Genomic DNA, 16,715 nt, shown 5'->3' on the forward strand with positions numbered 1-16,715 from the left:
ATTACTCTGCATATTTATAAGGGGGAAAGAAAATCTGCTTTTCTTTGACCTTAATGTTCAACATGCATCAGTCGACGAGGCGACGTGAAAAAGCCCATAACACTTCTCTCAGAAAGCAGCATAGAAACAGCAAAGAGGTAATTTCAGCGCTCCATCAGTCCACACTGTATGAAAACACAAATACACAACTCATACACCGTTCATCTGAGGTAGGAACAACGCCATCAGCTCAGTCTTTAAGTCTTTCTGGCCCAGAAATCCAACATTCAGTCTGATTGTCGTGGATCACAGAGCACAAGCACTTCCACTCGCTCTCGCAGCACGCTTCTTTCTTTCTTTCTTTCTTTATTTATAATAAACCCTGTTCATCTAAACTGATCACACACAGGCATTAATATCAATTCCTATCATGTGACAATAATAAAGAACCATTTTTTAAATCTTTAATGTTTTTAACTTCAGAAATTTGTTAAAAATTTCAAAAGAAAACAGAAGGTTATACAGAGAGAGAGAGAAAATCAAGAAAGAAACATTTTACAAAACATTTCTATACAGAATTCTTTTTAAAAACATATACGATGCTGTAAACTCAGTTAAGATAATCCGTGTGTATATATATATATATATATATATATATATATATATATATATATATATATATATATATATATAATTTTTTTTCAGCGCACATGCATACATACAGTATCATACATTCAGACATGGCTTAAAGGTGCAGTGAGTAAAATTCAGAATCTGATATGAAGAGAAGAAGAGATTGCTCGGGACATGTGGAATGTCTCTGGAGTTATGCTCAAATTTTAAACGGGGATGACACAAAATTTCTGCTCCTTCTGATCAACATCATGAAATTAAAAGTTAGCGTACCTATACCTATAAGCGTGTCGGGTTTTTTTTTTTTAAATAAAGGTTTTCTCACAATAACATCTAGCAATAAAACAATGTAATAAATACTTTATTTTAATAAACAATAGCACATTACAACTTTTAAAAAAAATCTGAAATCTAGTTGTTGTTTTTTTCTAACAGTAGTCAGCGCACGGGATAATCAACGCTGACAGTTTCATTCTGAAATTCACACACACACACACACATACATACATACTCTCTCTCAGGATTATTACACATGCATGAAAATTTGCATACTCAAAAAAAGTTACATAAAAAAGCAGTTAATGCTCTTTATACCAAAAAAAAATCCAGGATACATATGCTTGTTTGTTTGTTTGTTTTCATTTTAATTTGTCCCCGTGGAATAATGAAGTGCGCTGATGAAAACGTAACGTTCTCGAGGAATTGTCCGTGAACAAAGTAAAAGTGAAATGAAATGATTAGCATTGTGAACGCGAGGTTACGGAGGAGACATGAGGACGTCGCTGGAGGAGTTGGAGAGTGGGCTGTCGAGAGCTGACGGAGGAACAGACTCCTTCATCTGCTGTCTGAGCTCAGAGATGATCCTCTCCAGCTTCTCCCGAGCTTCTCGCTCACGCCTCAGCTCCTCCTGCAGCTCCTCACGGTCCTCCTCAGCGCGGTCCAGCCTCTGGCGCAGCTCCAACAACTACAACAACCACAGAGCAGAGAGAAGAACCACCACATATTCATTATAATAATATCCTGAAAGTGACAGAAATGAGCCAGCAGGAGGCAGTAGTGGGGGGCTGTAGTGTGAGGGGGCAAGTGTGGTGGGGCAGTAGCAGTTACTAGAGGCGGTAGTGGGGGGTGGTAGTGGCGGGGGCAGTAGTGTGGGTGTCAGATGTAGGGCGAAAAACACTAGTTGGGGGCAGTAGAGAAGGCAGTAGTTGGGGGGGGCAGTAGTAGTAGTGGGGGGGCTGTATTGAGGCGCAGTAGTTGGGGGGGCAGTAGTAGTAGTGGGGGGGTTGTATTGAGGTGAAGTAGTCGGGGGTAGTGGCAGTTGTGAGAGGTAGTAGTGAGAAGCAGTAGTGTGGGTGTCAGGTGTAGGGGGGCTGTAGCACTAGTTGGTGGCAGTAGAGAAGGCAGTAGTTGGGGTGGCAGTAGTGAGGGGCAGCAGTCGGGGGCAGTAGCAGTTATGAGAGGCGGTAATGGGGGGTGGTAGTGGCGGGGGCAGTAGTGTGGGTGTCAGATGTAGGGCGAAAAGCACTAGTTGGGGGCAGTAGAGAAGGCAGTAGTTGGGGGGGCAGTAGTAGTAGTGGGGGGGCTGTATTGAGGTGCAGTAGTTGGGGGGGCAGTAGTAGTAGTGGGGGGGTTGTATTGAGGTGAAGTAGTCGGGGGTAGTGGCAGTTGTGAGAGGTAGTATTGAGAAGCAGTAGTGTGGGTGTCAGGTGTAGGGGGGCTGTAGCACTAGTTGGTGGCAGTAGAGAAGGCAGTAGTTGGGGGGGCAGTAGTAGTAGTGGGGGGGCTGTATTGAGGCGCAGTAGTTGGGGGGGCAGTAGTAGTAGTAGTGGGGGGGCTATATTGAGGCGCAGTAGTTTGGGGGGCAGTAGTAGTAGTAGTGGGGGGCTGTATTAAGGTGCAGTAATCGGGGGCCTTAGCAGTTATGAGAGGCAGTAGTGAGAAGCAGTAGTGGGGGGTGGTAGTGGCGGGGGCAGTGGTGTGGGTGTCAGGTGTAGGGGGGAAGTAGAGAAGGGCAGTAGTCAGGGGCAGTAGCAGTAATGGGGGGGCTGTATTGAGGGCAGTAATGTTCCTCATGTACTGCTGAAAGTTTAAATGTATAAAAACACAGGGAAATTAAAGGTGTTTGTACAAAAAGTGGCATACATAAAATGAGAGCTGACTGGAATAGTCACCATGACAACTTTAAAAAAACCATCATCATCATCATCACAGAGCAACTTTCAAAAATGGCAGCTCTGATGTAGTAATGGTGCATCATGTCAATGAAAACACCACAGCTCTGCTGCATTCTGGCTTGTGATTGGTCAGAAGGAATTGATGAAGTCTCTAGAACACATCACTTAGTAATTATACTGTATTTATGAGCTTGTTCTAATACAGTATGGTCTCTATGGTAACCGCTGGTTCTTGATTAAATGGTTGAAGAGATTTTTGAACAGTAGATGACACTGAGGGGAAAAGGACCGGTTAGTGCGTGATCATGTGCTGGTGTTCTACCTGTGCAGAGTAACGGTTCTCCTGCTGCTCTCGGCACCTGCAGCTCTGCTGCTGCTGCTCCACGCTGCACTGAAGCCTCTTCTGCTCCTCCTGCTCCACCTCCTTCTTCTGAGCATGCTCCGTCTGCAGCTGCGTCTGCACCTCCCCCAGCTGGTCTGCGTCGGCCTCACGCAGAGCCTGCAGCTCCTGATCCCCGAGGACGAGAAGCAGAGGAGAAGGTCAGGACAAAGTTTGGTGCATTATAGCAAAGAGGAGGAGGTGTGTGTGACACACACACACACACGCACACACACACACACGATGCAGTTCAGATTTAACCCATTATGTGATGTTTATTTAATTACAGAATAAACAATATTTATATTAATGTAACTACAAAAATCCATTCACATTCTTTAGCATCCTGATGCGTGTGTGTGTGTTTATATTCTGCGCCGCATATTTTAATCATTTTCTTTTCTTCTAATCTCATGTCTAATCTTCTGTATTAAAAACTGCACCATTTCTGAGGTTAGCAGCACGTTGGGTTAAAGACACATGACGCACGTGAAGTGTAAGAACCTTTTCCAGCTGCTGCTGCTTGCGTAGCGTGGACTGCAGCTTCTCCTGCTGAGCGTTGTACATCTGAAGCACCTCCACTACCATGCTGTCCTTGTTCTCCTCCAAAGACTTCTCATCACATGCCGGCGTTTCTATGGAAACCCTGGGCCGCTCATCCGGATCGCTGCGCTGTGATTGGCTGGCTGGGCGACTTGTTTTTTTGCTCCCTGTGGAATCAGAGAACAGCAGCGTTTGAAGAATCAGTCGTGTCGCTCACATGATCATCACTTGTGTTTCAGACAGTGAGGAGGTGACGGACCTGCGGATGCTTTGCCCTCACCTTCCTCTGCTTCCTCACACGCCTTTTTCACAGGTTTCAGCGTCTCTGCTCTCGGAGCGTCGTCGTCTGTATCAGTAGCTTGTGCAGAGTCCAGGGCCATGCCGGAGATGCTCAGCTTATCGTGCATGTAAAGATACCAACTGGAAGGAAAAGGGGGCGCGTTAAACACCGATCACACACGGGACACACACAGGACAGGTCTTTACCACGTTTCACCACTAACACTAACAACTGTACACAAATATTACATCACACTCTTCCTCTCTGATCTCTCGCTTTCTCTATCTATGGTTTAGGAGTTATTTATTTATAGAAAATTACAGTATGATTTATATTATATCATAAAAACTCAAGGACCCTTATATACACCCTGTTTACACCTTCAACCCTGTTTACACCCAAACACACACCACGTACAGGTGTAAGTGAATAAACTGAGCTGACGTGAGAGAGCGAGAGAGAGAGTGAAAAGAGAGAGTAATCGAAGAGAAAGTGAAGAGAACGAGAAGACTGAGAGAGAGAGAGAGAGTAAGTGAGAGAGTGAGTGAGAGAGTGAGTGAGTGAGTGGGTGAGAGAGTGTGAGAGTGAGTGAGTGGGAGAGAGAGTGAATGGGTGAAAGAGTGAGTGGGTGAGAGAGTGAGTGAGTGAGTGAGAGAGTGAGTGGGTGAGACAGTGAGTGTGTGGGTGAGAGAGTGAGTGGGTGAGAGTGTGAGAGAGAGAGTGAGTGTGTGAGAGAGTGAGTGAGTGTGAGGGTGAGAGAGTGAGTGAGTGAGAGAGAGAGTGGGTGGGTGAGAGTGTGAGTGAGAGAGTGAGTGGGTCAGGGAGTGAGTGAGAGTGAGAGAGAGTGCGTGGGTGAGAGAGTGAGTGAGTGAGAGAGAGAATGAGTGGGTGAGAGAGTGAGTGTGTGAGAGAGTTAGTGGGTGAGAGAGAGTGAGTGGGTGAGAGAGAGTGAGTGGGTGAGAGAGTGAGAGAGTGAGTGAGTGCGTGAGAGAGTGAGTGGGTGGGTGAGAGAGTGAGTGAGAGAGTGAGTGAGAGTGAGTGTGTGAGAGAGTGAGTGGGTGGGTGAGAGAGTGAGTGAGAGTGAGTGGGTGAGAGAGCGAGTGTGTGAGAGAGAGTGAGTGGGTGAGAGAGTGAGTGAGAGTGAGTGTGTGAGAGAGTGAGTGGGTGAGAGAGTGAGTGGGTGAGAGTGAGTGAGTGCATGAGAGAGTGAGTGGGTGGGTGAGAGAGTGAGTGGATGGGTGAGAGAGTGAGTGAGAGTGAGTGTGTGAGAGAGTGAGTGGGTGAGAGTGAGTGAGTGCATGAGAGAGTGAGTGGGTGGGTGAGAGAGTGAGTGGGTGGGTGAGAGAGTGAGTGAGAGTGAGTGTGTGAGAGAGTGAGTGGGTGGGTGAGAGAGTGAGTGAGTGAGTGGGTGAGAGAGTGAGTGAGAGAAGAGTGGGTGAGAGAGCGAGTGTGTGAGAGAGAGTGAGTGGGTGAGAGAGTGAGTGAGAGAGTGAACAGAGACTGAATGAGTGTTAATAATGTTCGTGTACCTTTGCCACATGAGGTCGAGGTGTCTGGGATCCTCCTTCAGGTTGGTGAGGAGACACGGGTCGAACACGTACCCCGGGAACGCCCCCACCTGGAGAGGAACGGACATAAAAGGATGCTGGCGTGGCTTCGTGTGTGACAGGAAATGTTGAGATAAACTGAGATAAAACTGATTCCAGGTGAGTGAGTGTTTTACCTTTCCATCTGTACCGCTCTCACACACTTTCTCTTTCCCAGAACACAGATTTAACCCCTCCTCCACCCGGGCAGTCTCCTGGAGAACACACACACACACACACACACACACACACACAGAGAGAGAGAGAGAGAGAGAGAGAGAGAGATCTTATATCAGTATGGAGACAGGATTAACACTCACTCACAGTTCTGAATGCTTCTTTATGGACTACCTCACTCTCTGCCTGTCAACTGAGACAACTGAGAAGGCACTGCTGAAGAAGAAGACTGCTGTCTCTCTCACTTTGTCTCCATTTCACTTTCTCTGTCTCACTCTCTCTTTTTCTCGATCTCTCTGAGGTTGAGAGAGACAGACAGACACAGAAATAGACACTGTCTCTCATGCTTTCTCTCGCTCACTGTCTATGTCTGGCTTTCTCTCTCTCTTTCTCTCTCTCTCTCTATCTTTGTCTATACCTGTCTATATTTATCTCTCCCTCTGTCTGTCTTCCTATCTCTTGTCTCAATCTCAATTTTTCTCTCTGTCTATTTTTGTCTCTCTGTCTGTCTGTCTCTCGTTCTCTCTTTTTTTTCCTCTGTCTGTCTCTATCTTGTCTATCTCTTGTTCTCTCTCTTTCTCTGTGGATGACTGGCTTCCTGGAGGCCCCGCTGGCTCAGTCTAGACATGTCTTACACAATGATAACATCCACTAATTTCTTTTTCCCACACACACACACACACACACATAGATGGATCCTAAAACAAAAAATTCCTGTGAATGAAAACTGCTAAGGTTTTGCTTTTAAGACGGTTTTATCTGACTGTCTGATCTCACAGATACTCAGATTATTATCTTTCACAGACAAACAGGACCATTTACTTTTTATATCCCACAGCCATAACAGGTTTAACATGAAGTCATGCATGAGGGCTCCAGATGACGCTGCATGAACCTGCCCGGGTCCGGGTCTGTGTGTGTGTCTGTGTGTGCGTGTGGGATAGATCACGTGGCCCTCAGCGACATGAAGGCTCCAGACAATTTACAACATCTGACGCAAGCAGTCCAGTCATTCATCAAGCACAAAACACACACAGCCGGGGATTATCACCGACCTCAGACCTGCTCACGGGTCTGATCTGGAACCCAAAAACCCGTCTCACACCAACATTAATGACAGATCCGTGTCTCTAATTCAGTTATCTGATCTAACCTCGTCGAAAATGTTGAAACGCTTTAAACTCCAGACACGTCATCATTATTACTCGTTATTACACTGACGATAAAATCATTAACTCATGAACCCAATAATAAACATCTAACAACTAAAAATATTTACTTCATCCATGATAAATAAGTCTAAAAACACCAACATTAACGAAAGCCTTAACGAACGTATTCGTGTTGCTTCATTCTTACAACTCATACTGCTGGGTACCAATATTTATTCTCCAGCTGGTTATGGATGTTTGCTAGTTATTTAAACAGGCCTTCGTTGTATAGAAGTCCTGTGATGACTGTTACAAAGCTCTGACACTGGAGACTCCTTCCATAAACCAGATAAATAAACGTACGCTTACAGAATATTTCGCCTCAGACACTCTTCACGTGGAGCGTCTGCAGTGCAGCTTCCTGTGAATCAGCCGTTACTATAGAAACAAAATATAAACCTGTACTATAAACCAAAATGTACTACTGTGAATTAATCCACAGCTTCTGGCCAATCAGAATCCAGGTGTATAAAGGTGAACGGTTATGACTAGTCTCACCTCATGTGACATTTTTTAAACAACGTATAAATTATTTACTTTCTTGTTGCGTGTAATAGGACAGAACCTGTTTACAGTCGCGACGGCTTTATCTCTGAGAAACAGACAAACAGGGCTGATAGCGTCGCTTATATCTCACAACATTAATAACATCTCAGACGAAAATAAGCGCTCGGTCCGTCCTTCTACACTGCGGCGACAGGCTGAGTCCAAAGGTCAGCAGTCTGGTCTTTATCGTTCATTACGCTGAGATTTAACTCTGAGGCTGTAAGAAATATCCGCTTTACTCGTCTCTCAGACGTCTGACGTGTCTGTCATGTCTGTGGTGTGTGTGTGTGTGTGTGTGTTTTATGTCTTTTGTCTCTGAAAGAGTCTATCGACTTTCATTTCAGTGGTCGTTTCTTATAAGAGCCGAGGCTGTTTTTCCCAGAACTCCAATCGCCGGACAGTTGTTTAGTCTCCGGATAAGCGTTATATAATGAGTCTAGAATCGACTGGGATCTCTGAAAGCTGATTGGCTGTGAAGGAGGCCGGGGCCGGGGGTCTGTGTTTCTATTGGCTGGAAGTGAAGCTGAATGCAGGGGCCGTGGTGGGGGAAAGCAAAGCAGCAGGCTGGAGACACATGTGACCATCCTCCTCTCTCTCGCTGCCTCTCTCTCTCTCTCTTTGTATGTGTCTCCAGCTCTTTCCTCTTTTTCCCGTCTCTTTTTTCCACCCTCTCTCTCTCTCTCTCTCTCTCTCGCCCACTCTCCTCCCACTCCTCACTCTGTTTCTCTGCCCTGTTGCCGTGGTTCCTGCTGTTTGTGCAGACTCAGTGAGGAAAGCCAGGCGACCCTGACCGAACCGTCAGCGTCCTGCAGCTTCCTCCGGAGAGGGGAAACGCCTGCTCGAGCCCACAACTCACCTCACACTCACTCACTCACTTCACTGTTTACTTCAGTGTTCAAATATTTACAGCGTACCGCAGGGACATGTTGTTCTCCAACACGTCTCCATCGTGCATCTGCTCTAAAACACCATCATTACTCATGATGGATTTATATCGAGCCTCACATGTCACGTAAATACATCTGGGAAACATTCTGTCTGTTTTTTGGGCTTTGTGTAATTCTATACGTTATTCTCTGATGTAAATGGGTTTTTTAAAGTTTGACAGAGCCATAACTACACCTTTAATATTAGTCTCATTGTAATTACTGAATAATAAGCCATGGACTTATGGAGAATAATGTTTTCCTCAGTAAACACTGTTGTTAATAACGACACACAGATAGAAAAGATCCATTTAATTTCTTAAACTCACGCTCCTGACTCTTGCTACTATATTTTTGCCCCAATTAGTTTCACTGTCGTTACTGAATACAGAGCCATTTCCTGAATAAACAGATCGAGACTCTTACCAGATGTGACGTCTTCATGTCCAGACGACTCCCAGTGAACTTCAGTTTCATGGCCTCCAGGAGCTGCTCCAGTTTCCCCTCGTCAGCCGTGCCGTGGTGCCGTCGCCCCAGTTGGAGGTAACACGCCCACTTGGCGGAGTCGAAGCCCCAGTGACACGTCCGCTTGTCCGGTTGCCGGTGCGAGTGCATCACGAAGCGTTCGGGACAGAAAAGCTGTCGACACTGCGAGCATCGGATGCACGGAGCCCCCGGAGCGGCATAGAGACGAGTAAGGAACAGGCCCTGGCACTTCCCCAGGCACTGATGCTCCACCCAGAACCCTCCAGCTTCCTCGGCTTCTTGCTCCTCTTCTTCGGCAAGCCGGTGGTCTTTATGCGGGCCGGCGGGAACGTTGTCTCCCGGGTGGAGCAGGGTGTTGCAGAGCCGCTGGGCGTCGGTGAGCGTGATGAGGCCGCAGGACGGAGCGCCGGCCGGGAGTACGCCCAGCACTTTGAGGACGTGCAGCTGGGAAGCGTTGCAGCGCGAGCAGTAGACGTAGAGCTGATCGCACACAGAGTTGATCTGCTGCAGGGAGAAGTCTCGCAGCACCGTGTTGAGCACTTGAGGCAAACACAGGCGCAGCTCACCACCCACTGAGAAGCAGGAAATAGATTCGCCCTCCAGCGTGCACAACACCAGCTCTGTGGAGCTGTCAGGAGGCACCAGTAAGGGCCCGACTGCCACGCTGGCCTGGCTGAGAGACGGAGCCAGCTTCTCCTGGCTGTACTGACCAGAAAAGGCAGCAGGGCCTCCTAAAGAACACTGACTGCTCAGAGTAAACTGGGCCAGAGTGTGTCTCAAAGCCGGGCTCAGGTCCAGAGCGCCGTCTCGTCCGGCCTGTCCCTTTGGGACGTGTTGATAGTTAAGAAACTCTGAGTCCTTCTCTACATGTTCAGTTTTTATGACAGGAGTCCTTGACGATGACTCCGAAGCCTTTTTGCATGACAAATTAAGTGCCGCCATCACGCGCTTCTTTATGGGCGTTGCTTCTATCTGCCTCTCTCGCATCAGCCTCTTCACCGGTACTCTGAGCAGAGCCAGGTCCTTCTCAGGGTGAGGACGGTTGTTCTGCACCATGGCCATCTTGCCAGGAATGTGATTGCGATTACAACTGATCTTCAGTAACTTCAGGTTGACCAACAGTTACTCAGAGGTGTTTTTATCTTACAGGTGTTATAGAACCATTGTGGTGACTTCTGCTCTATGTCTTGGAAAACTGTAAATAAATGAAGAATAGAATGTACAAAATAAATAAATAAATCATCTACTCCAATAAGAATATACCTTCTAGGACCTGCGTTTTATTGCTCATGGTACTCTTAAATGGCACGTAACAATGACAGGGTGCCAATATTTTACTATCTACAACAGTATACCATCCATGATGTTTTCTATACCTGTATCACTGTGCTGTGATTAAGATTGTCATCAATGCAGTAACTGTACAATTTCTCCAACACATGACCTATGACCTTTACTCTGACACATGCCCAGACAGACCCCCTCCCACACCCTCGGGGGAGGAGTGCAAACCTATTGCCCTTTTGCCCTCAGACTTTACAACTACCCCCTCCACCAGCATGTCTGTAATAACAGTGAGGTGGATTATAAAGTGTAATTAGTCTCACTCCAGAGTCGAAAGGCTTCGCTGCTCGTAAACATTCATGAATATTTCACCGCAACGTTGAATTCTGATTGGTCAGAAGGTGTTGATTAATTTTCTATAATATCAGCTTTGACTGACGCCGTGGAATAAAAGGAATAAAACACATGGGGGGACGGGCTGTTATAGGAAAGTATGATGCACAAAAGCCTGCTATCATCATCATCATTATCATCATCATCACACAGCTGCATTTGGATATAAAAATATATTCAGCCAAACAACAAGATACACAACATGATTCTCTGCAAAACTTTACATTTCAAACTGCTGATTTAAGATCTCCAAAAGATAACGATCTTTTAATCTCTTATTATTGTCCTTTCTAACGATTTGTTACGATTCCAGGAACAGGAATAATAAAACACAACAAGTCGGCACAGCGCAGCTTTATTTTCATTCCCTGTCATTTAGATAAGAGCGATGTTTGGGTGAACTGATGCTAAAATGAAAGTGATGGAATCTTTAAAGCGTGTCTCCCCCCCCCCTTTAAATTTCACGTCCACCAGACCAAAATCTTTCATCATGGGTCCTTTATTCTATTCCTGTAGAACATGGACCTGTAAATGATTTGCATTGTTTTCTGAATATTCAGAATCAGCTCGGACTCACTGCAGATGAATCCGAGGCTAACTGTACTGTACTGTACTGTATAAAGGGCACGGTACAGTGTTTTACACACACCGGGAATTTGTCTCGGTGAGTGTGCAGTGCTGGAATATTTACAGAAATATACTAAAGTCAGAGAAACATATATAAGAATAAATTAACCTACAATGAAATGAATTATGTAAATAAGGTGGCATATAATGAAACATAAGGAATATTAAATATGCATTGTGTGTGTGTGTGTGTATGTATATATATATATACACACACTACCGGTCAAAAGATGTGGACAGCAAATGTTTCCCATGAGCTTAAAAATCTTTTGATCTGAAGGTGTGCGATTAAATGTTTGAAATCAGTGTTGTAGACAAAAATATAATTGTGCCGACATATTCATTTCTTTCATTAGAAAACTAACATTTTATTTACAAAAAAATCTTAAACTGATGACTTGGAGCGAAAAGCAGCCGAAAGAAAAGTGTTCTGCACAGGTGGAAACTCCTTTAATCCTTTAATTCTAGGCAAAAAGGGTGTCTACTTTGAAGATGCTAAAATACTAAATTATTTTGGATTTGTTATTACAACATAATTCCCACAGTTCTATTTGTGTTACTCCAGAGTTTTAATGACTGTATTATTATTTTTCTAAAATGTGGAAGAAAAAATAAAAATAAAGAATGAGTGTGTCTAAACTTTTGACTGGTAGTATATATATATATATATATATATATATATATATATATATATATATATATATATATATATGTGTGTGTGTGTGTGTGTGTGTGTGTGTGTGTGTGGAATAATTGGGAATTGTAAAGGATTATATCTTTGTATTAGAAGCACGTATAAAACGATATAAAATGGTAGTTTAAAGCCCCAGCAGCAGAACGGAAGTCGATTTAACGCCTTAGAGAGCTGATTTAGAGACTTTGAGAAAGGCCGCACCATTAGCGTTTCGGGGGTGAACACGGGGGTGAACACGGAAAACACGCCGCCGTTTCATGTCAATAATCTAGGACCATAAAGGTCAACATGTCTTCTTTCGACATTTTGCACGTGTCTGTTACCTTGAGCGTGTCTACAAACCTTTTCGAATGAGTCACACAGAGAAACGTAGCTGGAAGTGACAGACAGGCCACCCCCGTCCTCCTCCGCCGAGTGGAGCTTACTCACTCCCTCACTCACAGTCAGTAAAGCAGCTCGCTCGCTCGCGCCCCCTCCCCCCTCCCCCTTCCCGCGAATGCCCCCCCCCCTTCTTCTTCCCTTCCTATCCGATCCCAACCCCCTCCCCTTCCTCCCTCCCTCCCCCCTCTCCCCCTCCCCGCGCGCGCTGTTCTGTTCTGTGGTAATGACATTCAGCAGTGAGGCGCGCGCGCTGCGGGACTCCCCCCCGTTTCTGCATTTCACAACAAATCAGGAAAACACCGTCGACTACAATCATTTGTGAGGGAAAAAAACCCTTCCTGGTTCGATAATACAAATAAAGCCATCGATTAGTGTTTTGTCTATGAATGAAGGCTCGTTTTTTCCCCTTCTACTCGTCACTGCAGCGATTAAAACATGACTTGCTGAGGGCAGATAGCGTAATGGCTCCATTAGCGACTCCATTAGCTGTAAATTCTCCAACAAAACTATTTCCACCCCTTTATACCACATTTAAGGACTAAAAAACAAACAAACAGCCTGTATATCTTTGAAACGGTGTCTATTCTCTACCACTGACGTTCGACATTCACCGTAAAAATGGCACATTAAATGCACAGAACGGACAAAACCGGTACACCGTGTTGTCGAATAACGTTTACATTACAGCGATTATAATTAACGTGGGGGGGGGGACAGCTCGAGACCTTTAATAGTGTCTTACCTTTGTTTAAATGAAGCTTTAAACCCGGATCCGGTCTGAGTTCAGTCTAAACCACTGTTCTTCATCCGTGTGTGAAAAATAATCGCTGATTACACGGATTTAATCGCGTAAAATATCATCGGTCACAGGGTGTTTACTGCGCGCGACGCTGTCTGTCTCTCTCTCTCTAATTACCCTGCCTCGAGCTTCATGGTGATAGACCGGTGACGTCACTCCCCACAACCCGACTGCAAACGTCACCGGCGACGACAGCGCGCGCTTCCACCCGACGCGAGACTAGACAGCAGGCTGGATTTTCTTTCTTTCTTTTCTTTTTTTTTGGCTCAGGATTCGTTCGCTTTTCTTCCTCAGCTCCTCACTGCTTCATAATATTTTAATAATATTTATTTACTCACTCAGTTTAGATCTGAAATCGAAGCTTTAAAAAAATAAAATAAAATAAAATAAATAGATTTTATTCTTTTTTTTTTCTTTTTTTCAAAACGCGTAGGCACCTCGCGCTCCACTTTACCGGTCGCCATGTCAACCAACACTCCGAGTCTGAGAAGAGAAGTATGCGAAAAATCCCCGGATGTACCTCCAAAAATCCTCACACACAGATTCCCCACCAGTTTGTGGGGAAATGGGGCGGCGGCACGACAGGAATCTTTTACACACCTGGAAAAGTAAAATAAGTAAATTAATTAATTGAATAAATTAAATAAATAGCAGTTTGCAGATGGTGTGTCTTTACTCTCTGCATTAACACACATTTTAATTTTTCATAATACAGTTAAAAATCAGGGCTGGTAACTAACCCGTAACACAACATCTCTATCTGTATCTGTATCTGCTCATAACCGAAGAAAACAACAACCGAATTGTAATTCCTATTTATAAAGTCAGGAAGTTCTCCTCCTGGAGTTTGTGTCAACATGGCTGCTCACACCATCCACAGTAAATCAAATATCAGGTCAGACCAGTCAACACAGATATGTTAGTTGGTTAAATCTATAATAACACTTTGTGTGTGTGTGTGTGTGTGTGTGTGTGTGTGTGTGTGTGTTTGGAGTTATGGCGTACATGTCTGAGTCTAGGTCGAGCATCAGCGTTGCCGATGGTGACGGAGAGCCATAGGGAGAAATCTGACGCATCAGAGTAGGAGATAACACGATATTACAGACTGATGGAGACAATGATGGAAAGAGTCTGAGGACATTTTGGTAAAACACTCCTCTGAAAAATCAGCCAAACTCTGCCCACTTCCAAATGAGTAAACTCCAAACATTTATTTTCAGTTTTTAAAAGGGAATAGTGTGTGTGAAGATGCACACTATCAACCATGTTTACTGCTTACAAGCTGCTACTGTAGAACAGGACACACCCCCGGGGGTGGGGCATATGCAGTCTAGACAGCATTTAACTGGACTAGAACACTAGTACAGAATGAGTCATCAAAAAATTTAGTTTCTACCAAAAAAAATCCCAAAAACTACCCTTTTTGTAGTTACACTAACATATTGGTGTCTATAACAGATACACGTATAAAAAACAAACAAACTCCACAGACACTGATTTTAATTTCAGCAGCACTTCAATGTGCATTTAGAAAGAATATATCAATTAATATTTATATTTATTAACTCACAGACTTTAGTGTGCTGGTACTTCATTATAGGAAGTGTAAATTAAACTAGTCGCTAAAGACTGGGTGGTGTTTTATAACATGTTTATAAATGTACTTCCTGTAGACTGGCCTACTTTTCCAGTGATAATTTGACTATTTTGATGTGGTTTGACTGCCTCACGTGACTCACCCTGAACTGAAGCTCTTAAGATTTTAAAACTGTTCAGAAGGTTTTGTGCAGATGATGATGTGAGAGGAAACAGAGCTCTGGTTTCCTCCTTCATGCATGAGAATTGTGTATCTGCATGTCTTTTGTCTGTCCTCTCTCTCTCTCTCTCTCTCTCTCTCTCTTTGTCTCTGTCTGTCTCTCCGTGTGTATCAGCCTGCTGAACTCAGACCATTTGCATTCTCTATTGTCTGCTTCTCCTCGTCCTATCTCACTGTTAGCATAGTGCAAATAGCAGCCATTTGCATCAGGCTTTGCATTTCTATGCCGCATGTCTAATAAATGCTTCAGTCGGGACCCGTCTCTGCAGAGTGAGTTAAAGAGGTGCGTGAGGAAACTCCACACCGGTACTACAGGACACTGTACAGGTTTCACAGCCACGAGCAGAGAAACGTGAACATCAGGAGCGAGACGTGGGTTCTTTCCGGGAAGTCACTGTTAAAAAAAAAACCTATTACAATAAAAATCATTTAATTGACGATTAAAAAAAGAACCATCAGAGAAAGTTCTAAGATTCTAAGAGTTTAAGTCTGTATAGATAGAACCCGGAACTATCCAAAACTCCAACTGAAGAACCCTTTGACCCATAAGAGTGTAATGCTTTACTTTTTTTTCGTTTTTTTTTTTTTTTTAGCAAACCCTCTTAAAAAGGTTCAATCTGTTAAATGTTCTTTAGTTGTACCTCTGGGGCAGTCCTTAAAGGCTGAAGTTATCTCTGCTAAAGGATTTCAAGTATTTAGAGAGGAACCGTTAAATATCCAAAGAGCTCTTCAAGAACCCTTGGGTTATTTTTTCTTCTAAACGGGTAGAACAGTCTCGTGCAGATTTGTCTGTATATACAGGCTGACTCTGTTTCATCACAGACATTTAATAAAATACAGTGTTTAAACTATCCAAAGAACCCTTTAAAGAACCCTTTTCTCAAAAAAAGTGCAAGTCTGTATTTGTTGAAAATGCATTAGAATGTGTTTGTGTTAGTGTACACTTTTAAAAAGTGTTTATCTAGAACCCTTCAGTTCTCCCTCTCTGTATCTCAGAGTTCTTTAGTGCTTTTATTTGTCATGATTAGAACTTCCTCGTCTACAGAATTGCAGAATGACAGAACTCGAACAGCGGGGAATGGAAACGGAGAAAAAGTCCAAACCACATGCAGGAAAAATGCAACTGACCATCACACTATGTTCCCTCTGTTTCTCACACACACACACACACACACACACACACACACACACACACTTTCCCTGTCTGTCTGTCCTCCCTCCCTCCCTCCCTCTCTGTCTCTCTCTGTGTCTCTGTCTCGCTCTCTTTCTCTCTCTCTCTCTGTCTGTCTCTCTCTCTCTTTCTCTCTGTCTCCCTGTCTCTGTCTCTCTCTCTCTGTCTCTCTCTCTCTCTCTCTCTCTCTGTCTCTCTGTATTTTTGGAAAGTTGACCGCTCTAAAATACCCACTGAGGACTAAACAAAGCGTTAGACGAAGATGTTGTTGCTAGGAAACGGATGAAACACACAACAGTGTGAGTGAACAGAGTGATATAATGGAATGAATGAAAGTCATGATTGCGCAGTTGTTATAACACAGTAATAACAGCTCTGTCTGTGTGGAGTTCAGTTATATTCCTCCTCCTCCTCCTCCTCCTCCTCCTCGTATTAATCATAATCATGTTGTTTATTTACACATAAACACCACCACATAAACACAACAGTAATGCCATGTTTATTCACTCTTCAGTTGTTCAGTTTGTCCCCAGAGAGGAACCATTAAAGTTTCTACAGTATGTACAACAATATAAAACAAATGTAAGTCTGTGGAATGTGTTTGTGTTAGTATTTACATTTACATTTACG

The 16,715-nt window shown here is 44.2% G+C and overlaps 1 protein-coding gene across 2 annotated transcripts; it reads right to left on the reverse strand.

The window, feature by feature from the left end:
• Positions 1–35: 35 nt before the first annotated feature.
• On the reverse strand, positions 36–13,208 carry skilb (SKI-like proto-oncogene b). Of its 2 annotated transcripts, none has more exons than XM_053611719.1 (8): positions 13,042–13,208; positions 8,861–10,115; positions 5,712–5,789; positions 5,518–5,606; positions 3,968–4,128; positions 3,670–3,875; positions 3,109–3,294; positions 36–1,576 (listed from the first exon to the last, which is right to left on the reverse strand). In XM_053611719.1, the coding sequence occupies exons 2-8, from the start codon at positions 9,980–9,982 to the stop codon at positions 1,370–1,372; spliced, it is 2,049 nt and encodes a 682-aa protein (XP_053467694.1). In that variant the 5' UTR covers positions 9,983–10,115; positions 13,042–13,208; the 3' UTR covers positions 36–1,369. The 2 variants fall into 2 exon arrangements, with proteins under 2 accessions (XP_053467694.1, XP_053467695.1); XM_053611720.1 differs by having other exon boundaries at positions 3,989–4,128; positions 13,042–13,207.
• Between the last annotated feature and the right edge of the window lie 3,507 nt (positions 13,209–16,715).

The sequence above is a fragment of the Ictalurus furcatus genome, chromosome 23 (genome assembly GCF_023375685.1).
Source record: "Ictalurus furcatus strain D&B chromosome 23, Billie_1.0, whole genome shotgun sequence".
In the NCBI taxonomy this organism is placed as follows: Eukaryota; Metazoa; Chordata; class Actinopteri; order Siluriformes; family Ictaluridae; genus Ictalurus; species Ictalurus furcatus.